Consider the following 26,657-nt stretch of genomic DNA (forward strand, 5'->3'; position numbering starts at 1 on the left):
CCATTTTTTGTGACATTTTTGCCACTTTTTCATCATTTTTTGTAAATTTTTCATATTTTTTTTGTCACATTTTTGTCATTTTTTCGTCATTTTTTTTCCAATTTTTTGTGACATTTTTGCCACTTTTTCATAATTTTTTGTACATTTCTCGTCAATTTTCATAATTTTTTTGTCTAAGTTTTCTCACTTTTTTGTCACATTTCCATCATTGTTTTCGTCTCAGTTTTGTCGCGATTTTCTCACCTTTTTTCCAGAAGCTTTGGATTGGGATAAAGTCAAACTGGAGAAAATGTGCTCGGTTCAGGTGGGAGTTAAGGGGTTAAAGAGACAGAGGCCTATTTCAAGACATTCACTACAGCCATTTTGAGAGAGACATTTTATACAAGGCAGTTATTCTAATTTACTGCATTTACAGACCAACAGAAGGTTTGTCATCATTGTAGTGTGATATAGCCTGGTGCTGTGGGACTGAAAAAAGCTGAATACCCCCTCTTTAACGTGTCTTTAAGTGCAATGCGTTCCAATGGGGGACTAGCTTCAGTATTGATGTACTACAGCAATGGCCCTAGTGTCGTCGTCACAAAATACACCATATATTTCTTTATATTTCAAACATTTTTAAACGTTTTCATATTTTATATCATATTTTACAAAATGGAGTCACTTCCTGGATAAATCTCTGACTCAAAGCGACAAAACGTGAGAGAATAAACGTCGTAAAGAGAGTTTGGGCTGATTTTACAACAAAAACACTGCAAGTCTGTGTTTCTCCTGCAGCGTCTCCACTTTAAACAAAAGTCTTTCTTCTTCTCTTTCTTTGTCATGTTTGCTCCTCCTTGAGTTTGTCCCTCTGAGGCCGCTGTAGTTTGGCTTTGATGCAGGTTTTGAACAAAGGAAGTTGTTTCTCGTATCATTTGTCTGACCCGGATCAGAAGTCGGTCTCGTGGTCCTGATGTTCCTGATGTTCCTGATGTTCCTGATGTTCCTGATGTTCCTGATGTTCCTGATGTTCCTGATGCTCCTGATGTTCCTGACGTTCCTCTGAGTTTGTTTCTGAGGTGTTTGTGTCTGTGTTTCAGGAGGAGGAGCGGGAGCAGCAGGAGAACGGGCGCATCGAGCCGGTGGGACGGGCCGACTCCTGTTTGGAGAACACCCCGGTCCGGACGCTCGAGTGAGTTACGCTTTCATAAACCAAAACTCTTCTGTCCACCTCCTTTAACCCCTTAACTCCCACCTGAACCGAGAGCATTTTCTCCAGTTTGGCTTTACCCCAATCCAAAAGCTTCTGGGAAAAAGGGGTGGAAATAGCGACAAAACTGAGACGAAAACAATGATGGAAATGGGACAAAAAAGTGAGAAAAAATTGATGAAAAAATTAAAAAATGTGACAAAAATTTGATAAAAAATTGACGAAAAATGACAAAAAAATTGATAAAAAAATGACAAAAATGTGACAAAAAATGACCAACAAAATGACAAAAATGTGACAAAAAAATTCAAAAAATTACAAAAAAGGACAAAAAAATGACTAAAATGTGATAAAAATTTGACGAAAAAATGACAAAAAATGTGATAAAAAATGGACAAAAAATGACAAAAAATGTGATACAAAATTGACAAAAATGTGACAAAAAAATTCAAAAAAGTGACAAAAAATTGATGAAAAAATGTGACAAAAATGTGATAAAATTTTGACTAAAAATGACAAAAAATGTGATTAAAAATTGACGAAAAATGACAAAAAAAAATGATAAAAAATTGACAAAAATGTGACAAAAAATGACCAAAAAAATGACAAAAATGTGATTCAAAATTGACGAAAAAAAGGCAAAAATGTGAGGATAAATTGATGAAAAAGTGGCAAAAATGTCACAAAAATGCTTCATCCCTCGCGTTCATACGAGCTGCTTTCTAAACGCAAACATAAAAGGATGATTTTTTCCTGGACGAAAAAATGACCAAAAAATGGCAAAAATGTGACAAAAAAATTGACAAAAAATGACAAAAAATTGATTAAAAAATGTACAAAAAAGTGACAAAAATGAGTTGAATACCCAACAAAAAAATGATGGAAAAAAAAATCTGACATGAGGAAAAAGATCCAAAGAAAATGGTGTCCATAGTTGTTTTTAAAATAATAATGAAAATGAATAGGATAAAATAAAGATTTAATCACAAATAATCGCCTGAATAATCGTGATTTCAATTATTACTAAAATGATAATAATTTTTTCTATAATCGAGCAGCCGTACTTCACATTCTGAGAGAGGACGATCATCACAACACTTTTAGTTTTGTGTTGTTTGGTCTAATACTCTCTGAGATATCCATATTTTCATATCAAATGAGGCCTTACGCTGTTGTTTTTTAGATTTGGGTGAAGCCGAACTGGAGAAAATGCGAGGCTGGGAGGTTAAACTCTCTACATGTAGCTTCATCCCTCATGTTAAAACTGCTTCCCATAAAACACCTTGTTTCTAAACACAAACACAAAAGGATGATTTGTTCCCGTCCACCTGCAGCGTCTCCTTAAAGCAGCACATTCAAAGAAACCCCTCTCCCTGAGCCGCATCACACACATGTGCTTAGCGTGTGCTGTGATCCCATGTTTGATCCGTGTGTGTCATTGTGGTAACCGGCCTTTGTTTCCCTCCGTCGCCTCCTCAGCCTGATCTGCAGGTACGAGCTCCTCCAGAACTCTGTTTGATCCTCTGCTCGTGTGATGTGCTGAGATTTCCCGCGGGCGCCGCCGACGGGGGGCGGCGGCGCCGACGGGGGGGGGGGCGGCTTTAATATCAGACGGCGCCGTTTCATCCGCGCTCTGTGTGTTCTTTGACGTGTGTTGTTTTTGAATATTGTCGGGGTTTAATTTGCCACGGAGCTGCACAGTAGTAATATAAAAGCGTAACAAGGCTCCAGCTGTAATATTCTGATTTCCCCGGCTTTTCATTTTCATAGCTTTTATTCGGCGAAAGGATAAAAAAAGCGGCGCAGTCTCGGTCCAGAGAGCGCGTTATGTTCAGCGAGCAGAGGCGGAGCGGAGAGTCCGAGGGACGGTCCCATCCAAACAGAAGAGCTAAAGCTAAATCAAAAGTACCTTTGAGTGATCACATGTCAGAGTCGACCTTTAACCTCTTAACCCCCGCCTGAACCGAGCACATTTTCTCCAGTTTGGCTTTACCCCAGTCCAAAAGCTTCTGGGAAAAAGCAACAAAACTGAGACGAAAACAATGATGGAAATGTGACAAAAGTGGCAAAAATGTGACAAGAAATTGAAAAAAAATGGACGATAAAATGACCAAAATGGGACAAAAATGTGATAAAAATTTGACAAAAAAATGAGAAAAAAATGGACAAAAAATTGATAAAACTTTGACAAAAAATGACAAAAAATTGATAAAAAAATGATTAAAAAATGACAAAAAAATGATAAAAAATGACAAAAAATTTATAAAAAATGGACAAAAAAATGACCAAAAAAATGACAAAAAATGACAAAAAATGACAAAAAATTGATAAAAAATTGACCAAAAAATGACCAAAAATTTTAGAAAAAAATGATTTAAAAAAATGACACAAAAATGACACAAAAACGACAAAAAAAAAAAAAAAAAGACAAAAAAAATGAAAAAAAAATGACAAAAATTGGATAAAAAATTGACCAAAAAAGGACCAAAAAATGACAATGTGACAAATTGTGACAAAAACAAATTACAAAAATGTGATTAAAATTTCACAAAAATGTGATAAAAAATTGACAAAAAAAATGACAAAAAAGTTACAAAAATGAGTTGAATACCCAACAAAAAAATGATGACGTGAGGAAAAAGATCCTCTCGGTTCAGGCGGGAGTTAAGAGGTTAATCTAGCGTTCAGATACAGCTGCTCTGTGATCTCAGGTCTCAGGTCTATTAGAGACGATTGTGGAGCAGAAGCTTCATCAAGTCCAAGAACTCACCCAAACCTTCTGTTGGTCTGTAAATGCAGTAAATTAGAATAACTGCCTTGTATAAAATGTCTCTCTCAAAATGGCTGTAGTGAATGTCTTGAAATAGGCCTCTGTCTCTTTAAGAACCTCTGAGCCTTTAGACACGCCCCCTCCACACGCTGTCTGTGGCATCAGTGGGGAGGGGGTTCTGCTGAGGAGCAGTGGTTGGTTACTCGGCTCGGAGGCGTCTCCAGGAGGTGGGGGCGTTCCTAGGAGGACTCAGGCAAACCTATCCCTAAAATGGCCGCCATCAGAGTTTTTACAGATTACTCAGAAATACGTGAATGTGCCAAGGCAACACTTCAGCCATGTTTGCTCTGAGGAGAACTGATGAATGTCTGTTTATTTCACTCTTCGACGTTGAGCTTCGGGTCCGGTTCAGCAGAACTGTGAGTCCTGAAGGAAAGCACCAGCCCCTCACACGAACACCACCACATCACGGGGATAAAAGAGTGTCAAATAAAGCTCCAGGAGCAGAGAAATGAAGCTCAGACTGAGGGTGAACAGACAGTGGAGCTCGCTGTAGAGTCAGACCCAGGAGAGAGAGAGGAGGCGGAGCTTCAGTCGTGCTGGACATGGACAAATAAAACAAGAACAATGGATTTAACTGGACAGAAACTCACTCTAGTTGTGAAGGAAGCGGCAGATTATTGGAACAGCACTGATTTCACTGAGTCAGCTTTACCCAAATCCAATAATAGGCCAGTGTAACACCTCATTTGAAAGCTAAGACTCTGTATCTTTTCCCTCACGGCGTTGACTTTCTTTTCTTTGCTTTTTGGGGGGTTTTCGTCACATTTTTCTGCTTGTTTTGTTTTATGTCCTGACTCTCTGTTTCATTCCTCCCCCCCCCCCTGGTGTCTCCCCCCTCCCTCCCCGTTTCCCAGAGACATCGTGAAGGTGGTGGAGGTGTCGAACGACGGGGGGCCGCTGGGGATCCACGTGGTGCCGTTCAGCGGCCGAGATCGCAGGTAAAGACTCCATAAATCACGTTCAGACGAGCTCACACCACTAAAAATAACACGGCCTTTAACACGCGAGTCATTACATCCGTCATACGTGTGCAGGGGGGGGGCGTGTGCACGGGGGGGGCATTAATCATGCTCCAGTTTGAACGTCTGAGGTTTAAAACACAGTAAAAAACAAACTCTCCCTTTACCAGGTTTGTTTCCCACGATTCTTCATTCACAAACACTGACATGTTTGGTGTCCACGTGTAGCAGGAAAGACTCTGTAAACCAAATATGGTCGTTTCCTTTGTGGGCGACAGCGGCGGCTAAAGGCGGGAGGAATGTACACATGTGCAGACAGAGAGACTAAACTTTAAACTCAGACTGAGCAGTTTGTTACTTAGTCTAATTCAGTCTGATTTATTGAACTGTTGGCTGTTATATGGGCGGGTGCATTAGTCACGTAAAATGTCCTGTAATTGGTGTGTATGTGAGTGTGCAATCTAATGCTTTGAATGAATGAAGTGTGTGTTGATTTTAATGCTGTTTTGGGGGAAATGTATTATTCTGTATTAGTATTTTTATGACTTTGTTGACATCAGTCTGCCCCGGGACTACAGGTGGAGATTAGCACAAGTGCTATAACCTGGTACAGCATCTCTCCCTTCGAGGTTAATGTATATTGTACACTGTCCCTGTTCAAATAAATAAATAAACTAAACTAAACTAAAACAGTGAGAAAAGGCAGAGCAGCTCTCGTCTTACCCCGGGCCGCTTCTCTCCCGGGCGGCTCCACTGACCCCCGGCCACTTCACGCTCGTCTCGGGCTGAATTTACGGGAGCGGCTGCGCTTCTCCCGCCCTGTGTCCGAGCTTCTCTGCTGCTTCTCTGCTGCTTCTCTGCTGCAGGCTATAGTCGGACAGATAAAACCTGCAGGTGCTTTTATCGCTTGTGATTTTGGTGCGCGTTCGTTTTAAAGGAACAGGCCACCGTTTTTACATACTGAGATATGTTCTTACCTTAGCTTTGACGAGTTCTTTAGGACCTGTCTGATCTTCAGTCACGTAAACACAGCGCAGACGGCGTTAGCATTTAGCCTCTCCCTCTCTCCACTATAGCGTTAGCATTTAGCCTCTCCCTCTCTCCTCTATAGCGTTAGCATTTAGCCTCTCCCTCTCTCCTCTATAGCGTTAGCATTTAGCCTCTCCCTCTCTCCTCTATAGCTCCAAAACAGGTCAAGATAGAAGCTGCCAAGCTCTTCCACGTTTTCCCTATTTAAATATGGTTACGTGAAGTGTTCCACTACAAAGTATAATTACACACAATTAAACAATGTGGATTTTCTAAGCGGATAAAAGGGGGGACTATATTGTAAGGCGTAATAATACCAGGAGTAGTTCGAAATCCGCGCAGTAATCTTCACTTTACTGTGCGGATGTCCAGCTTTTAACTGGTTCCCAACCGGCACCAGTTTTTGGAACCAAGAGCCAGCGTTTTCAGAACCGGTTCTGAAACTGGAACCGGCCCAGAACCAGCTTGGTGGAAAAAGGGCTGGGAAAAACCTGGCTTTAGCTTCGATAATGTTTCCCTTTATTTGACTCTGAGTCCAGTTTAATCCTGGTTCAGTCGTCCTCGTGCACGCTCTCGTCCTCGTGCACACTCTCATGCACGCTCTCACCCTCGTGCACACTCTCATGCACGCTCCCACCCTCGTGCGCGCTCTCGCTCTCGTCAGACGCTCCCTCAGATTCCCTCACAGTGAGTCTAGACCCGCTTTAGCGACGCCTCGGGGTCAGTCCGGGGTCAGCCCGGGGTCGACCTCGTGCACGCTCCCGCCGCCACATCCGCCCTCTCACGTGCACGCTCCCGCCGCCACATGCGCCCTCTCACGTGCGCGCCCGAGCAGCTGGAACGAAGCGCGGAGGAATGAGTGGAATGTGGAGGCATCTGTTCGGAGTCGACTGAAGAGGCGCTTTGTGACGCTCTGTGAGAAAACCGGGATTTATGGGAAAGATCTTCCCTTCGTTTTAAAGACTCAGGGACAGGAAGTGCAGGAGGCGGGAGGAGAAATGTACTTTTAGGCTTTGTTCACACGTACCAGGGTATTTATAAAACCACCCTCTCAGTCCACACGTTGTCACTGCTCTGTCTTTGGTGGTTATTGTGTAAAAACAGTATAATATAAATACAAAATGCTGCTGTTTACATGTGTTTTTTTAACCTCTTAACTCCCGCCTGAACAGAGCACCTTTTTGGCTTTACCCAAACCTAAAAGCTTCTGGAAAAGAAAGCATCAAAATGGCATCGAAACACAACAACAAAGTGACGAAAAGGCGACATAAACACAACAAAAGAGCGACTAAAACAGGCCAGAAAAGCAGCAATGAAACAGAAAAGTGACTAAAGAGCGAGAAAAAAGTGACGAGAAAAAGGGCAAAAATACTTATTTAAACTTACTTAAAAACCCACAATAAAATAAAATAAAAACAATAAACCCACATTTTTGTCATATTTTTGTAATTTTTTTGTTATTTTTTTGTTATTTTTTTGTCATTTTTTTGTCTTTTTTTTGTCTTTTTTTTGTCATTTTTTGTCATTTTTTTGTCATATTTTGTCACATTTTTGTAATTTTTTTGTAATTTTTTTCAAAAAGCAAAAGAGCAAAAAGCTACTATTAGTTTTGCAGGCCTTAGCTTTCAAATGAGGCACTACACCTGCTTTTAGATTTGGGGTGAAGCCGAACTGGAGGTAACCTCTTAACTCCCGCCTGAACCAAGAGATCATTTTTTTGTTGGGTATTCAACTCATTTTTGTAACTTTTTTGTCATTTTTTTGTCAATTTTTGGTCAAATATTCGTCATTTTTTTTGTCAAATTTTTGTAATTTTCTTGTCAATTTTTTTATCACATTTTTGTCATTTTTTTCTCATTTTTTTCTCATTTTTTACTCATTTTTTTCTCATTTTTTAGTCAAATTTTTATCACATTTTTGTCGATTGTCATTTTCTTGTCAATTTTTTTTCAATTTTTTTTCCTTTTTTCCCTTTTTTTCCCTTTTTTTTCATTTTCTTGTAAAATTTTTATCACTTTTTTGTCATTTTCTCGTCAAATTTTTATCACATTTTTGTTATTTTTTTGTCATTTTCTTGTCATTTTCTTGTCTTTTTTTGTCATTTTCTCGTCAAATTTGTATCACATTGTTGTCATTTTCTTGTCATTTTCTTGTCATTTTCTCGTCAAATTTGTATCAAATTTTTGTCATTTTCTTGTCATTTTCTTGTCATTTTCTTGTCAAATTTGTATCACATATTTGTTATTTTCTTGTCATTTTCTTGTCTTTATCTTGTCTTTTTTTTGTCATTTTCTCGTCAAATTTGTATCACATATTTGTTATTTTCTTGTCATTTTCTTGTCTTTTTTTGTCATTTTCTAAACAAATTTGTATCACATTTTTGTCATTTTCTTGTCATTTTCTTGTCTTTTTCTTGTCAAATTTGTATCACATTTTTGTCATTTTTTCGTCACATTTTTGTCAATTTCTTGTGACTTTTTTGTCCCATTTCCATCCTTGTTTTCGTCTCAGTTGTTATTTCCACGCCTTTTTCCCAGAAGCTTTTGTACTGGGGTAAAGCTGGAGAAAACGTGCTCGGTTCAGGCGGGGGTTAAGGGGTTAAAGCGAGTCTCTCACAGAAGCCGCTGCAGAAGTTTCCCGAGGCTCAATCAGCCTAAGAGCACATTTATAAAGGTTTGTTTTATTGGTCAGACGTACAGTCACATCAGGACACTTTCATCACAGAAATGGCCTCTTATCCAAATGTAATCAGACGGATTGTCTTTAGGAGCCGCACTTCTCTGACCTCGCGCTCCGGCCGGAGGATTAGATCAAAGCCTGGACGGAGAAACACCACGAGCACAAAACAACGCTGAGGAAATCGATTTGTTTTTACAGTTTTCACAATAACTGTTTCCTTAATTCAGTAATGAGTCTTCCCGAGTAGAAGACGAGGTTTCAGAGAGGGGCCGGGAACTCACCACCAGCGTGTTTATGAGTGAACGGAACATCATCTCATGTAAAGCGCTTTATAAATAAAGATCTAGTTGGAGACACGAAACTCCCCTGAAAAAGGATGATTAATCTCAGTGAGACTTTCCTAAATAAAGGTCAAAGAAACAAAGAAGATCAGGCGAGTCTCCAGATAGTCTTGGCGAAAACAAACCCATAAGACCCACAAAACTGACCTTTTTCCTTGCGTTGTTGCTGTGTTGTGTCACCTTTTTAATGTTTTTTTTTTTTTTCTTTCTTTTTTTTCTTTTCTTCTTTGTTGAGTTTTTGTAATTTTTTTGTTGAATTTTTTATGAATTTTTTATGAATTTTTGTTGAATTTTTGTTGAATTTTTGTAATTTTTTTGTTGAATTTTTTATGGTTTTTTGTCACATTTTTTTGAATTTTTGTAGAAATTTTGTCATTTTTTGGTTGAATTTTTGTATTTTTTTTGTTGAATTTTTTATGAATTTTTGTCACATTTTTGTTGAAGTTTTGCCATTTTTTTGTAGCCTGGCTAACACCAGACTAAAATCACAAGTGATATTTAGTCTGGGGACCACCAATTCATTTTCTCGTAGGAGAGGTGTGGTTTGCGATCGTCCATAGTCGTTTATTGGGCGATACGAAAAAAAAAAAAAAAAAAGTCTCATGCGTCTGCACGTAGCCACAGCCAATCATATCATCGTATGAGATGACGTATGACGTACCCGCTGTAAACTTTTGAGCTAAATTATTTAGAACAAGGTCTAAAGCTTGATCAAAAAATACCATCGTGTCTGCTGCTGTCATGTTGGATCCGTAAATAAACTTTTTTTTTAATTATCCGTAAATAAACTACAAGCTTCCATATATCGAATAGCGCGTCATCGTCTTGCCGTCCCTCCTCGCTCTGTGATTGGTTCCCAAATCCACCGGAGATTTGGCCATGGTCCCCAGGCTGTTGTGCAGTTCGAAATAATTCGAGCGCACACAGCAGCCTGGTGTTAGCCAGGTTAATTTTTTTGTCGAATTTTTGTTGAATTTTTACTGAAATTTTGTCATTTTTTGGTTGAATTTTTGTTGAAATTTTGTCATTTTTGTTGAGTTTTTGTCATTTTTTGTTGAATTTTTTATGAATTTTTGTCACATTTTTGTTGAATTTTTGCCATTTTTTTGTTGAATTTTTGTTGAAATTTTGTCATTTTTTGGTTGAATTTTTGTTGAAATTTTGTCATTTTTTGGTTGAATTTTTGTCATTTTTTTGTTGAGTTTTTGTAATTTTTTTGTTGAATTTTTTATGAATTTTTGTCACATTTTTGTTGAATTTTTGCCATTTTTTTGTTGATTTTTTGTTGAATTTTTGTTGAAATTTTGTCATTTTTTGGTTGAATTTTTGTTGAAATTTTGTCATTTTTTGGTTGAATTTTTGTCATTTTTTTATTGAGTTTTTGTCATTTTTTGTTGAATTTTTTATGAATTTTTGTCACATTTTTGTTGAATTTTTGTTGAATTTTTGCCATTTTTTTGTTGATTTTTTGTTGAATTTTTGTTGAAATTTTGTCATTTTTTGGTTGAATTTTTGTTGAAATTTTGTCATTTTTTGGTTGAATTTTTGTCATTTTTTTGTTGAGTTTTTGTAATTTTTTTGTTGAATTTTTTATGAATTTTTGTCACATTTTTGTTGAATTTTTGCCATTTTTTTGTTGATTTTTTTGTTGAATTTTTGTTGAAATTTTGTCATTTTTTGTTGAATTTTTGTTGAAATTTTGTCATTTTTTGGTTGAATTTTTGTCACATTTTTGTTGAATTTTCGTCACATTTTTGTTGAGTTTTTGTCTTTTTTTTTGCTGCGTTTACATCCTTGTTTTCTTCTCATGTTTTGTGGCTGTTTTGGTGCTTTTTTCCCAGAATCTTTTTGATTAGGGCAAAGCCAAACTGGAGAAAATGTGCTCCGTTCAGGTGGGAGTTAAGAGGTTCAGTCAATCTGTTAATTGTGGAATAAATAATCTGTTTAAAGCAGTTATTATAGGACGAGTCAAACCAGAGGAAAGTGGGTCACGTTTTCTCCACGTCTCAAACATAATCGTCAGACGTGTTCTTGAACGCGTCCGTCATGTAATCTCTCCTTTCTGCTCAGAAACATCCTCCTCTCCGCGGTCTCTCCCCGTGGCCTCGGTCTCTCGGCGCTCGGGGACAGAGCGGTAAATCCGCACAGACGCGATTAGCTCCGCGCCCACGTTTAACTCTTTTTATATTCATATTTCCCAACGCGGAACTCTTTCAGGTGCAGCGAGTCCGTCCGCGCTTAAGCCTGTCGGAGCTTTACCCAAACCGGGAGGAAATCCAAAGCACAGTTCATCCTCGGAGCGACAGCCGCAGAATAAACGCCGCCGCTCCTTCACACTTCACCGTCTGACGGGATCCGGCTCCGGGTTTTATTTCAGCACGGACGGATTTGATGTTTTAGGAGCGTAATCCGTGCGGTGCAAGGACGTGGAGAAGCAGGAGACAGGCGGAACGACTGAAGCACACTGGAGCCAGGGGAATGAAATACACAAGTGGAAATAGGTTGTTTTAAAACTCTTGACTCCCACCTGAACGGAGCACATTTTCTCCAGTTTGGCTTTACCCTAATCAAAAAGATTCTTGGGGAAAAAGCAACAAAACAGCCACAAAAATGAGAAGAAAACAAGGATGTAAACGCGAAAAAAATGTGACAAACATGTGACAAAAATGTGACAAAAATGTGACAAAAATTCAACAGAAATTCAACAAAAATTCAACACAAATGTGACAAAAATTCAGAAAAAATGTGACAAAAATGTGACAAAAATGTGACAAAAATGTGACAAAAATGTGACAAAAATTCAACAAAAATTCAACAAAAATTCAACAAAAATTCAACAAAATGTGACAAAAATTCAACAAAATGTGACAAAAATGTGACAAAAATGTGACAAAAATTCAACAAAAATGTGACGAAAATGTGACAAAAATGTGACAAAAATTCAACAAAAATTCAACAAAAATGTGACAAAAAAGTGACAAAAAAGTGACAAAAATGTGACAAAAATGTGACAAAAATTCAACAAAAATTCAACAAAAATTCAACAAAAATTCAACAAAAAAATAACAAAAAAATAACAAAAATTCAACGAAAATGTGACAAAAATGTGACAAAAATTCAACAAAAATGTGACAAAAATTCAACAAAAATTCAACAAAAAAATAACAAAAAAATAACAAAAATTCAACGAAAATGTGACAAAAATTCAACAAAAATGTGACAAAAATTCAACAAAAATTCAACAAAAAAATAACAAAAAAATAACAAAAATTCAACGAAAATGTGACAAAAATTCGACAAAAAAAAAAACGACAAAAAAATAACAAATGTGACAAAAATTCAACAAAAATTCAACAAAAATCTGACAAAAATGAAAAAAATAAGAAAGATAAAAACACATAAAAAAGGTGACACAACACAGCAACAACGCGAGGAAAAAGATCAGTTTTGTGGGTCTTAGCTTTCAAATGAGGTGTTACACAGGCCTATATAATAGCCAAAGAGGACAGAATGCATTTGGTTCAGGCGGGTGGTAAGCTGTTGACACGAGCCTGGCAGAGCAGCAGACTGGCTCTACTGGACCTGGGACCTCTACGGAAACCCTGGTCCTGGTTTAGTCCTTGTTCAGTCCAGGCTTTGATGGTGATCTGTCTGCAGGACTCTGGGTCTGCTGGACCTGGGACCTCTACGGAAACCCTGGTCCTGGTTTAGTCCAGGCTTTGATGGTGATCTGTTTGCAGGACTCTGGGTCTGCTGGACCTGGGACCTCTACGGAAACCCTGGTCCTGGTTTAGTCCTTGTTCAGTCCAGGCTTTGATGGTGATCTGTCTGCAGGACTCTGGGTCTGCTGGACCTGGGACCTCTACGGAAACCCTGGTCCTGGTTTAGTCCAGGCTTTGATGGTGATCTGTTTGCAGGACTCTGGGTCTGCTGGACCTGGGACCTCTATGGAAACCCTGGTCCTGGTTTAGTCCAGGCTTTGATGGTGATCTGTTTGCAGGACTCTGGGTCTGCTGGTGAAGCGGCTGGAGGTCGGGGGAAAAGCCGAGCAGCACAGCCTGTTCCAGGAGAACGACTGCATCATCCGGATCAACAACGGAGACCTGCGCAACATCCGCTTCGAACAGTAAGAACCAGTTTAAACCAGCTCAACATCCGCTTCGAACAGTAAGAACCAGTTTAAACCAGCTCCACATCTGCTTCAGACAGTAAGAACCAGTTTAAACCAGCTCCACATCTGCTTCGAACAGTAAGAACCAGTTTAAACCAGCTCCACATCTGCTTCAGACAGTAAGAACCAGTTTAAACCAGCTCCACATCTGCTTCGAACAGTAAGAACCAGTTTACACCAGCTCCACATCTGCTTCGAACAGTAAGAACCAGTTTAAACCAGCTCCACATCCGCTTCAGACAGTAAGAACCAGTTTAAACCAGCTCAACATCCGCTTCAGACAGTAAGAACCAGTTTAAACCAGCTCCACATCTGCTTCGAACAGTAAGAACTTTAGACACTTAACACCAGCGCAACATCTGCTTCGAACAGTAAGAACCAGTTTAAACCAGCTCAACATCTGCTTCAGACAGTAAGAACCAGTTTAAACCAGCTCCACATCCGCTTCGAACAGTAAGAACTTTAGACACTTAACACCAGCGCAACATCTGCTTCGAACAGTAAGAACCAGTTTAAACCAGCTCAACATCTGCTTCAGACAGTAAGAACCAGTTTAAACCAGCTCCACATCTGCTTCGAACAGTAAGAACCAGTTTAAACCAGCTCCACATCTGCTTCAGACAGTAAGAACCAGTTTAAACCAGCTCCACATCTGCTTCAGACAGTAAGAACTTTAGACACTTAACACCTGCGCAACATCTGCTTCAGACAGTCAGAACCAGAGTTTGGAGACTTTACACCAGCTCAACATCTGCTTCAGACAGTAAGAACCAGAGTTTAGAGACTTTACACCAGCTCAACATCAGAACAGAATCATGGAACACACATTTTGCAACAAAGATGTGTTGAAACGTTTTTCCTAAAAGACTCCCGAGGCGGACGACTTATTCAGAGCCATTGTTTAAGAACTTCTGATGTGAGTGTGCATCCTGTTGGAACCATCACAGGGGTTAAAGGCTGGTTATTTATCTTGTGAAATGATGTCGCTGCTTTCGGCTGAGCTCGGAGAGAGAGCAACGCTGCACTTTCATTACGCCGCCATTTTCAATCCGTCATAATGATGGACGGCCTTCAACATCATCTGTCAAAGCTAAAAATATTCTGTAAATGACGGAGAATTTTCGGTTCATGAAACCTCTGATTGTTATTAGGGAGAGAGATTCTGGGTTAACCTCTTAACTCCCGCCTGAACCGAGAGGATCTTTTTCCTCACGTCATCAGATTTTTTTTCCATCATTTTTTTGTTGGGTATTCAACTCATTTTTGTAAATTTATTTGTCATTTTTTTGGGTCATTTTTTGTCACATTTTTGTAATTTTTTTGTTGCATTTTGGTGACATTTTTGCCACTTTTTCATAAATTTTTCGTCACTTTTTTGTATTTGTTTTGTCATTTTTTGTCACATTTTTGACATTTTTTTGTCACATTTTTGTCTTTTTTTTTCATTTTTTTTTTTATTTTTTTGTCACATTTTTGTCTTTTTTTTATTTTTTGTCACATTTTTTTGTCATTTTTGTCATTTTTTTGTCATTTTTTTATCAATTTTTTGTCACATTTTTTAGTCATTTTTTAGTCATTTTTTAGTCATTTTTTGTCACATTTTTGTCATTTTTTGTCACATTTTTGTCATTTTTTTGTCATTTTTGTCATTTTTTTGTCATTTTTTTTGTCCAATTTTTGTCATTTTTTTGTCAATTTTTTTGTTATTTTTTGTCACATTTTTGTCATTTTTTGTCACATTTTTGTCATTTTTTGTCACATTTTTGTCATTTTTTTGTCATTTTTTTTGTCCAATTTTTGTCATTTTTTTGTAAATTTTTTTGTCATTTTTTTGTCAAATTTTTGTCGTTTTTTGTCATATTTTTGTCAATTTCTTGTGACATTTTTGCCACTTTTTCATAAATTTTTCGTCACTTTTTTGTCAATGTTTTCGTCGCTTTTTTGTCACATTTCCATCATTGTTTTCGTCTCAGTTTTGTTGCTATTTTCACAGCTTTTTTCCAGAAGCTTTTGGATTGGGGTAAAGCCGAACTGGAGAAAATGTGCTCGGTTCAGGCGGGAGTTAAGGGGTTAAACTCATTATTGAAGACATTTCTGTATTATATAAAGGAACTGGTTTAGATGAGAGCTCCTTTTAGCTCAGACATTCTCCCATCATGAAGACCTCGACCTCCTAAACGAGTCTCCTCTGGTCCCGTCCCGGCTCGGGGGGCGATGAGGCGCGTGACGGATCGGCCTTTTTAACACGTCTGCGCCTCAGCAGTGGCTCACGTCCGTCACTCGGAGAGGCGCCTCCCGCACATGCCCCGTCCCGCTAATCCCCCGTACGCCCCGACACGGCCCCCGGCGCTGCTGGGAAAATCCACTCTCCAACCCGCCTGGGACCGAGCCTCTCTTCATCCCCGCTCACATCTGTCCAGACCCGGGCCCAAATGAGGTCCCAGGGCTGAGGCGGAGGAACAGGTGGCGCTAACAAGGCGGCGGGTGTGAGGCGCTGACAGCTTTCACGCTCACTGTGCAGGACGGGGGGGAAACGCTCGGAGAGAGGAGGCGGGAGGAGACAGGCCTTCATTTAGACGTCAGACACGGCCAGGTAGGAGGAAGGAGTAAATTTAGCAGCCAGAGAGAGAGAGGGGGGGGGGGGGGGGTTGTCAAAGGGAAGTCAGAGGCTCGTTAAGTGGCTCGTGTTAGAGTGTCTGGACTCGCAGTTGCAGTCTGTGCTCAGTGCAGTTCAGTGGACGCCGCTGGAGTGTGAGAAACCCTCCGACTCTGCTCTGGAACAGACAGAGGGACTGCAGTGCGGCAAAAACCACGGGGCCGTGAGTGCCGGTTCTGATGAAGGACTCACACCACGCTCTGCTTTCACCACTTACTCTGAAAACACTGGTGTCGCTCTGGGCCTGGATCTGATCTTTCCAGATGCAACACAGGCCGCTCGCACATGTGCTCCTGGATCCCAGACAGATCAGATCTTTTCCCTTTCACTCTGTGGGAAAGGGACAAGAGGAGGAGGTGAATTATGTCGCCCACAGCTCCTCACGGGTCGTCCTCAGTGGTATTGAAGGATGGGTCAAAATCAGATTTCCCTACAGGGACAATAAAGCACACCTTAGCGAGGTCAAAGTTCAGGTTATATCGGGCTGGTAATATATTGAGATTATTGCTCGCTGGTGGAGACGTTTGCAGCAGAGCAGAAAAGCTGATCCGTTTCGCTTTGACATTTAACAAATACATTTAGGAAACATCTGCCAAATAAGTAAGGATTAAACACCTCTGAGCCGCGTTAGACGGTTCTAATGCCCGACACAGTGTTGTTCCTCCTGCATTCTAACGTCTAACGCGGCTCCTCGTTGTTTAATCCGCTTATACCAGGGTCCCACAAACCTAACATTTATAATAAATGTGTTTTTCATTGACTAAACTCACTAAATCTGCCAGACTACGGGACTATTTTGTGTGGGTTATTAGCCGGTCACTGAAGGCTGGTCTCAGAGCGAGTCATTCTCCGCAGCTATTACGAGGATCTCAGTCAGGCTCAACGACACAACATCAGCACAGAATCACAACACAACAGGACTAACCCGGAAACACTTTTCCCTGGAAGGAAACACCGATATGCGGCACTCGTGGGCAGGAGTTATTTACCTTTTACAAGGTTTAACCTGAAGCTAAAGCTAGCTAGCTCAACCAGCTCAACTGTTTATGGAAACAGCTGCGGTGGAGTCGCTCACACCTGGGCCCCCCCAACTCAAACTTTTATGATTGACTTTACTAATCCAGACAAAGATGCTTCAATGCAGGATCATTTTATGTACGCCTGAAAATGATGAATAGCCTTAACCGTTTCCAATAGAAATGTAAAGCTCATATGTTATTAACAGTAGCTAACCTAGCTGCTCACTCTCCTCTACAAACATTTAGCAAACACTAAATCCATCTCATACGTTCCTGTCAGTCACTAATTACGCCTTTATCTGGTTCAGCTGTGTCATGCGTTGCTATGGCGACAGCGGAGTGATATCCCAGTGATTTAACTACCGGACTACGTAATAATGCACCAGCCAATCAGAATCCAGTATTCACCCAGACCATGGTGTAATGTGGTTTATTGAAGCTTTACATTTGTCACCTGACACGTCGGGCACAGCCGTCTTTAAAAGCCCCTCGGGTGATTCTGTCCCGAGTTTCCGAGTCAGAATTACAGAGTTGGTGCTCGTTCAAGTGGAAATGTCCAGGTTGGAGCGAAATCAAGTGGAGCACAGCATAACCCCCCGGCTCACGTTAACTACGGTCCGAGCTCGGTCCTGATTAGGTCCGGGTTTGTCCCACTCGTTTTTTTTGTAAACAAAAGCCGTATTTGCCAGAACAATGACTCTCCCCAGTGAAGTTGCCCCCGTGTCACCGGTAATGGTAATGAGTCGTGAACAGACAGATTTTATTTTGAAATGCACCAGATCTTCTTTCCTCAGGAGACCCGACTTTTCGTCTTGTCGTTAAAAAAGTACAAATGTCTTTTCATGTTTTTGTCGCCAAAGGGTCGATTTCAGCTTTTTCCTGTCAGGCTGTTGATGTGAAAAAAGAGAATCAACCAAACCATTTCATGATCAGTGACAAAACAACTTAAAACCTGATCTGAAAGTGTGAAATGTGAGTGAACTCCCTGTGTTTGCTAAACGTCTCTCCCGTCTCCCGCAGAGCTCAGAACATGTTCCGCCAGGCCATGCGCTCGCCCGTCATCATGTTCCACGTGGTCCCGTCGGCGGTGAAGTCCCAGTACGAGCAGCTGTCCCACGGCGAGCGCCACCCCCCCTCCGCCGGCTCCGCCTCCTCGGACCACGCCCCCTTCGGCCCCTCCCACGCCGCGTACGGCCGCTTCAGCCCGGACTCCGTGAGCGCCGCGTCGCCGGAGCGGGCGGAGCCGTGCCCCCAGGCCCCGCCCCCCCACGCCCCGCCCGTCTCCGCAGCCAAGCCCCCGTCCGGCCACCGGGCGGCCAATCAGCCGCCGGGGCTCGCCAAGAAGGTCGGCCGCAGGCTCAACATTCAGCTCCGGAAAGGTGAGTCACGGGTTCCATTCCCTGTGGGGAGTTTGCATGTTTCTCCCACCTGAACTGAGCACATTTTCTCCAGCTTTACCCCAATCCAAAAGCTTCTGGAAAAAAGGTGTGAAAATAGCGACAAAACTGAGAAAATGTGAAAAAAGTGAGAAAACATTGACGAAAAAGTGACAACAAATGTACTAAAAATTTACAAAAAAAGACAAAAAAGTGACAAAAAAATGGACAAAAAAATGGACAAAAAAATACAAAAAAATGACAAAAAATGTGACAAAAATGTGACAAAAAATGACAAAAAAATGGCAAAAATTCGACCAAAAAAAGACAAAAACTACAAAAAGTGACCAAAGAATGGAACAAAAAAAGAAAAAAAATTGTCAAAAAAAAGACAAAAAACTACAAAAAACTACAAAAAATTGTCAAAAAAATTGTCAATTTTTTTAAAAAAAAAATACAAAAAAATGACAAAAAATGTGACAAAAATGTGACAAAAAATGACAAAAAAATGACAAAAAATGACATATCTTTTTTTTTTAAATAACAAAAAATTGACAAAGAAAAATACAAAAAACTACAAAATAAATGACAAAAAATGTGACAAAAAAAAGGCAAAAATTTGACAAAAAAAAAAAAAAAAAAAGAAAATCTGATGACGTGAGGAAAAAGATCCATGTAGATGAGTTTTGTAGATCTTTCAAATGAGGTGTTACACTGGCCTACAGGATTTGGGTAAAGCTGAACTGGAGAAAATACTCTCGGTTCAGGCGGGAGTTAAGAGGTTAAAAAAAACGGAGCCTGGTTTTACAAACAAACCATACATTGAATCCTGGCTCTGTCCATTATTGAGATTTTTACAAACTTCCAATCACCGTCTGTCAGAAACCAGACGAATCTGAAGATCAGGGGAAACGACTCCTGTGAAAATAACCACAGAGAGTCCAGCTCCAGCTCCGCCTGAGCGACGCTTCGGCCTCAGAAAGACTCCTGATGGAAAGTAATGTATGCAGGAGCCATCTGTGATGTTTGGCGCTGGTGACTGGAGATGTTTGGCCGGGTCTGTGGACATATGGTGCTCACTGTCACAGAGACACGAGCGACAAACCCGGTCAGTCCCGGGTCAGACCGGCCTGACCAGACGGACGACACGCTTATCTGCTTCCTCACACGGTCCGTCCAACATGGCGGCTCACCTGAGAACAGAAACAAGACGTGTCACAGAAATATCAGGCAGTTTCCACGGCGATAGTCACGCTGTAGAAATGCTTCCGATTTGCTTTTGCATAAAAATGATGAGACGTCAACAAAACCCATTGGTGAGAGTGAAGCTGCAGTTTAAACAATGTGCTTTAGGACTAAACGCACAAATACTTTATCGATCCAGTGTGTCCTCCTCACAAACCTGCGTTATCTGTAACTCACGCTTTGCAAACCCGGTCCCAGAGTGGAAAGATCTCAGAACGCCGCTTACGTGTCTCCATCGTTACAGCACCAGAGTCTGTGATCCATAATCTACTGACCTGTGAGTTTAGCTCCGCCCCTTCAGGCTCCTCCGCGGCCCACGAGCCACAGGAGACGAGGATTTAAACAGGGCCGAGTTTCGCCTCCGCTCAGTTTGTTTTTGGGACAGTTTTTCTGCTTTCGTCCCGTTACGTCTGAAGAATAAACTCCTCCTCCTCGTTTCTTCTGTAGATCCTAAATCCATGAATCGGTTTCCACGAAGGTTTCCTGCTCATACATTGTGTTCTATCGTCTGTGTTGGCGTCACAGCGCCTCCACAGGCCTGGTGGATGAATCGCAGCGGTTTTACAGACATGACTGTAATGTCATGCTCACATTTACTGAGCCGTGTTCACAGAGAATGTTTCTGAAACTAGAAATGTTGTGTGTTCGTGTGGATATCGTCTAAGACGGGCCTGACATCGGCCGAGCTCGATATATCGCACGTGTCACAGCGAAGCATCTGTATCGCGATACGCAGATGTGTCTTTATTCAGAATGTGTCACATGATGCTCTAAAACGCTTCCATTCAGCATCATGAAGGCCTCAGATCTGTGCACATGTGAGATCTTCTCAACAATCTGAATCTGTCTCTATGATGGAGACTCTACTGCGATACTTTTGCAACAACACTTATCGTGAAGTTGTTTGTTAAAGGTAAACGAGGCGACTGCAAAAAGTAATTTTCTAGATTAGTTTAGAAGTCTCAATTTGAGCATAATAATCCTAATTTTGGTTATTTTGACTAGTTAAAATGTAGTTGGGCATTTGTCCTGGATTATTTCACTTGCTCTGAGATGTTTCTGACTCGTTTCAATACATTTCACATTTATTTCAAGTAAGTTTCTTTGCCAATGGGGTAAGAAAATTGGTCTTGTCCCATTGGCAGTTTTACTTTCTTATTTCAAGCGATATTTACCTCAAAACCAGCCTGAAATGTCATCATATTAGCAAAACAATCAGATCAGGAAAAGTGTCTAAATGAGTGAAAACCCCTCAAAACAAGATGCATTTCCTCAGTTTAAGTCATTTAAGCCAATGCTTGATATTTACTTTTTGTAGTGTGGTGCAGATGGTTGAGTGGGTCATGGGTTCGAATCCCGGCTCCTGCAGGTGCACTGTCGTGGTATCCTCGGGCAAGACTTCACCCTCCAGTGTTCAGTGATGTCTGAATGAGGGATTGAATGGGTGTTTCCTTGATGTAAAGCGCTGTAGTCATATTTATCTGAGAGGAAGTTAATCATGACGATGACCAGACTGAAGTCTCCAAACTCAAAAGTTAAAGAGGGACTGTCAGATATGAAACTGTGGTGCTGTTTACACCTCTGGGTTTGAGATTTCTTCAGAACAGAGCAAAGGGAAAGTCTGTTCAGGCGAGACCCGGGGTTTAGTTTAGTCCTGGTTTAGTCCAGTTAAATCCTGGATTAGTCCCTGGTTTGGTCCTTGTTTCGTCTGTAATTATCAGAGAGACGTGGCATCTTTCAGTTGTCTTACACGATAATCTAACATTTATGAAATCCGCCCACGAGGGATTCTCTTTGTGAAGCTTTACGCGGCTCTTCTTCACCACGTCGGATTACATTTTCCATATTGTCTGCGCCATTCTTCAAGAGTGAGTGTAATCTGACAATGATGAAGGTAAATCCCCAGGAAGCCGGTCTCCAGGGAGCGCCTCTGTCACAACGTCAGCATGGCACTCATGTTTCCAGACTCTCCTGGATTAGCGTCTCCCGAGTGGCTCTTTCCCACGACGCCGCCGCCGCCGCCGCCGCCGCCGCCGCCGCCATCGCTGTGAGTGGCGTCTGAAGCTCAAACTTCCATTTTGTCTTTCTGCGTTCAGGCTTTGGCTTCTATTTCCTGGGCCTGGGCAGGTCTGAGGGTCTGGGCAGGTCTGAGGGTCTGGGCAGGTCTGAGGGTCTTCAGATACAAACAGGAAATGTTTAATAGTTTAGAGCTGTCTTTGAGTTATTCATTATTCTCCAGATAAACAAACGTCCTTAACTCCCACCTGAACCGAGCACATTTTCTCCAGTTTGGCTTTACCCCAATCCAAAAGCTTCTGGGAAAACAAAACTGAGACGAAAACAACGATGGAAATGTGACAAAAAAAGTGAGAAAACATTGACACAAAAGTGACGAAAAATGGATGAAAATGTGGCAAAAATGTGACAAAAAATTGATTTAAAAAATGACGAAAAAATGATATAAAATGTTACTAAAAATACAAAAATATGATAAACATTTGACAAAAAATGACAAAAATGTGACAAAAATGTAATAAAAAAATAACGAAAAAATGACAAAAAAATGACAAATATTGACAAAAAATGACCAAAAAAATGACACAAAATTGATTAAAAATTGACAAAAAAAGACAAAAAAATGTGATAAAAATGACAAAAATGTAATAAAAAAATAACGAAAAAATGACCAAAAAAAATGACAAAAAATTGATTAAAAAATGACAAAAACTGACAAAAACGTTGCAAAAAAAGACAAAAATATGATAAAAATTTGACAAAAAAATTACAAAAAAATTACAAAAATTTAATAAAAGAAAATGACAAAAAAGGTACAAAGTTGACCACCATAAATGAGTTGAATACCCAACAAAAAAATGATGGAAAAAAAATGTGATGGCGTGAGGAAAAAGATCCTCTGGGTTCAGGCGGGAGTTAAGAGGTTAAAGTGAGAGGAGGGAAGCGTGAGAGGTGTGTCCTCTCGCTCCATCACGAGCCCATCTCACATTTAAACGTAAACTCTTAAACATCTCGTCCTGTTTTAGTCAAAAAGCTGCGTTTATCTCGTCATCGTTATTGTCATTTTAAAAAAGAGCGCCAGCGAAACATCATTATCGCCAGACCTTTATATTGGCGTCGTTGTCGCTGTCTTCCTGCTTGTAGAGAGCTGATATTGCTACCATCTGCACTGCATCATCATAAAACTGTTCAGCTGTAACAGGACGAACACAAAGGTCTGGCTATACGGATATAACGGCGTCATTACTCGACCTAATCAACCTAATTGGCCGACATCATTATCGTCTTACGACACTGTGTGAACGGAATGTTTTTGGCCTGACTTCCTGTTAGAGGATCACATTAAACCTCTCTTTATCATAGAGGGTCAAGCACCACAGTCAAGGCTCTGACAGAGACAGTCCGACTGTACAGCTGGAGCCAGTGTGATGAATATTATCCTCTAACACTTCCTGTTAACCAGCCATACACACGTCTTTATATCTGAGGTATATGTGAAAGAGGACAATAGGCCGGCATGTCAGGCTCGGTCACCAGTGTGAGGTAAAACTACTTCCTGTCCACATTATTTACGTGATTTTCAAACGTCCAGAAAAGTCTGATAAAAGTGAGTTGATTTTGTGTCATTATTTTAACCTCTTGACCTCTTAACTCCCACCTGAACATGTTTTCTCCAAATTCTCCAAATCTAAAAGCTTCTGCAAAACAGCAAGAGAAAATGAGGATGTAAACAACACAAAAAAAACGCTTAAAAGTGACCAAATAAAGCGACAAAATAGATGAAAACACAACAGAAAAGTGACAAAAGAGCAGCAAAAAATGACAAAAATCCATCAAAAAAATGTCAAAAATTCAGCAGAAAAAATGACAAAAATCCAGCAAAAAAAAAGACAAAAATCCATCAAAAAAAGACAAAAAATCAGAAAAAAACCCTAAAAAATCAGGAAAAAAAATGACAAAAATACATCAAAAAAAGTCAAAAACCCATCAAAAAAATGACAAAAATCCATCAAAAAAAGACAAAAATCCATTAAAAAAAAGACAAAAATCCATCAAAAAAATGTCAAAAATCCAGCAAAAAAAAAGACAAAAATCCATCAAAAAAAATACAAAAATCCATAAAAAAAAATACAAAAATCCATAAAAAAAAGACAAAAATCCATCAAAAAAATGACAAAAATCCATCAAAAAAAATACAAAAATCCATCAAAAAAATACAAAAATCCATAAAAAAAAAATACAAAAATCCATTAAAAAAAAGACAAAAATCCATCAAAAAAATGACAAAAATCCAGCAAAAAAAAAAGACAAAAATCCATCAAAAAAATACAAAAATCCATCAAAAAAAATACAAAAATCCATAAAAAAAAAAGACAAAAATCCATAAAAAAAAAAGACAAAAATCCATCAAAAAAATGACAAAAATCCATCAAAAAAATGACAAAAATCCATCAAAAAAATGACAAAAATCTATCAAAAAAAAGACAAAAATCCATCAAAAAAATGACAAAAATCCATTTAAAAAAAGACAAAAATACAGCCGAAAAAAGACAAAAATCCAGCAAAAAAATGTCAAAAATTCAGCAGAAAAAAAGACAAAGAAAGACAAAAATCCATAAAAAAAAATGACAAAAATCCAGCAAAAAAGTGACAAAAATCCATCAAAAAAATGACAAAAATCCATTTAAAAAAAGACAAAAATACAACCGAAAAAAGACAAAAATCCATCAAAAAAATGACAAAAATCCATTTAAAAAAAGACAAAAATACAGCCGAAAAAAGACAAAAATCCAGCAAAAAAATGTCAAAAATTCAGCAGAAAAAAAGACAAAGAAAGACAAAAATCCATAAAAAAAAATGACAAAAATCCAGCAAAAAAGTGACAAAAATCCATCAAAAAAATGACAAAAATCCATTTAAAAAAAGACAAAAATACAACCGAAAAAAGACAAAAATCCATCAAAAAAATGACAAAAATCCATCAAAAAAATGACAAAAATCCATTTAAAAAAAGACAAAAATACAGCCGAAAAAAGACAAAAATCCAGCAAAAAATGACAAAAATTCAGTAGACAAAAAGACAAAAAAGTGACAAAAATCCAGCAAAAAAAGACAAAAGAGCAGCAAAAAAGTAATAGTGACAAAGCACAATAAGTGACAGAAACACATAAGGGAAATAAAAAGTGACGACAATGGCAAAGAGAATGCACTTTAGGCGGGTGGAAAGAGGTTAACATTTCTTAAATGAACGTCAGCCACATCTGCAAACACAGAAGTATTCACGTCCTGACTGAAGTGTTTCATATGTGATCGTCCAGCAGCTGCGTGTTTTCAGCCTCGTGCTGTTTAAATATTTAGTTTATCTCTAATAGATACAGCTCTGCGTTGTTCTCGCGGGCGTGGCCGAGCCCAGGGGAGGAAAGACGGTTTTAGAATGAAGAGTTTTGCCCAGTGGATTTAAACATATTTAACTCATGAATAAAGTCTCATGTGGTCCTTGTAGATGTTTGGTCAGAGAAGCCCTGGTTTAGAGGCAGAAGTTGCTCCTGTGGTCGTGTTAGTTGAGAGCGTTGGAGGTGTTTACCGGAGGACGGTGAGGCGCTGATTGCCTCATCACGGCAGAGGATTAGGAGGCGGAAGCTTCAGGGAAACAGATAAGTGCTTCCTCTGCATCCACACAGCCGGTGCCAGGACTCCTGTGGGAACGATTCCAGGAGGGGAAAGGACAAAGACCTGCTTTAACCCCTTAACTCCCACCTGAACCGAGCACCTTTTCTCCAGTTTGACTTTACCCCAATTCAAAAGCTTCTGGAAAAAAGCTGTGAAAATAGCAACAAAACAGATGAAAACAATGATGGAAATGTGATGAAAATTTGACCAAAAAATTACAAAAATGTGACAAAAAAATGGCAAAAAATTGATGAAAAATAAAAAAAAATGACAAAAATGTGACAAAAATGACCAAAAAAAAGTCAAAAATTGAAAAAAAAATTAGACCAAAAACTGACAAAATTGATGAAAAAATTGATGAAAAAATGGAAAAAAATGTGACAAAAATGACAAAAAATTGATGAAAAAATTGAAAAAAATGACCAAAAAAAAGAAAAAAAATTGAAAAAAAAATTAGACAAAAAAATGATGAAAATGTGACAAAAATGTAACAAAATAACAAAAAAATGACAAAAATTTGATGAAAAATTGACAAAAAATGAAAAAAAATGATAAAAATTAAAAAAAAAAATTAGACAAAAAACTGACAAAAATGTGACAAAAAATTACAAAAAATTACAAAAATTTGACAAAAAAGAGCCAAAAACAGACAAAAAATTGATGAAAAAAGGACAAAAATATGACAAAAGTGTGATAAAAATTTGACAAAAAAATTACAAAAATGAGACAAAAAAATACAAAATAAATTGTCAAAAAATGGATGAAAAAATGACAAAAATGTGACAACAAATGACAAAAAAAAAAAAAAAAAGCTACAAAAATGAGTTAAATACCCAACAAAAACATGATGGAAAAAAGATCTGATGACGTGAGGAAAAAGATGCTCTCGGTTCAGGCGGGAGTTAAGAGGTTAAACTTGTTGACTGTGTGGTGGTCTCCTGTGTGGTGGTCTCCTGTGTGGTGGTCTCCTGTGTGGTGGTCTCCTGTGAACACACACTAATGGGGGAGGCCAGAGGAGCAGCTTCCGTGTCAGACTGAAGTGCTTCTCTACCTGCTGAAGCCAGGTTCTTGCAGCTGAAGCCAGGTCCTTGCATCTGAAGCCAGGTTCTTGCATCACGCCGCTCGCCTCCCACACGCCGGCGTGAGCGTGGCGGTTTCTCGCTCTTACATCACGCAGACACATGTTTCTGAAGTCTGTTCCTCTCGTTGTTCGCAGGTCCTGAGGGTCTGGGCTTCAGCATCACCTCCAGGGACGTCCCGGTCGGAGGCTCCGCCCCCATCTACGTGAAGAACATCCTGCCCCGCGGCGCCGCCATCCAGGACGGGCGGCTGAAGGCGGGAGACCGACTGCTGGAGGTCAGAGGAGAGCGGGAACTCTGCTTTAAACACATTAACAACAGCGTTTAACACATGAATGAAAAGGAGCAGAGAGAGGAACCTGTCATGTCCTGATCAGCACTTCATCATGAATGAAA

General features: G+C 39.6%; 1 protein-coding gene across 1 annotated transcript in view; it reads left to right on the forward strand.

Annotated features, from left to right (window-relative positions):
• Positions 1-875: 875 nt before the first annotated feature.
• LOC306966772 (partitioning defective 3 homolog) overlaps positions 876-26,657 on the forward strand; it is a gene marked incomplete at both ends in the record, with an annotated part of 118,324 nt that continues 92,542 nt past the window's right edge. Inside the window, 6 exons of the mRNA XM_079561590.1 lie at positions 876-881; positions 1,080-1,171; positions 4,877-4,960; positions 13,031-13,156; positions 17,897-18,255; positions 26,399-26,538. Coding sequence (XP_079417716.1) covers positions 876-881; positions 1,080-1,171; positions 4,877-4,960; positions 13,031-13,156; positions 17,897-18,255; positions 26,399-26,538 — 807 coding nt within the window. The remainder of the gene's footprint in view (positions 882-1,079; positions 1,172-4,876; positions 4,961-13,030; positions 13,157-17,896; positions 18,256-26,398; positions 26,539-26,657) is intronic.

Source organism: Gobius niger (assembly GCF_951799975.1).
Source record: "Gobius niger genome assembly, chromosome: 8".
Taxonomy (NCBI): Eukaryota; Metazoa; Chordata; class Actinopteri; order Gobiiformes; family Gobiidae; genus Gobius; species Gobius niger.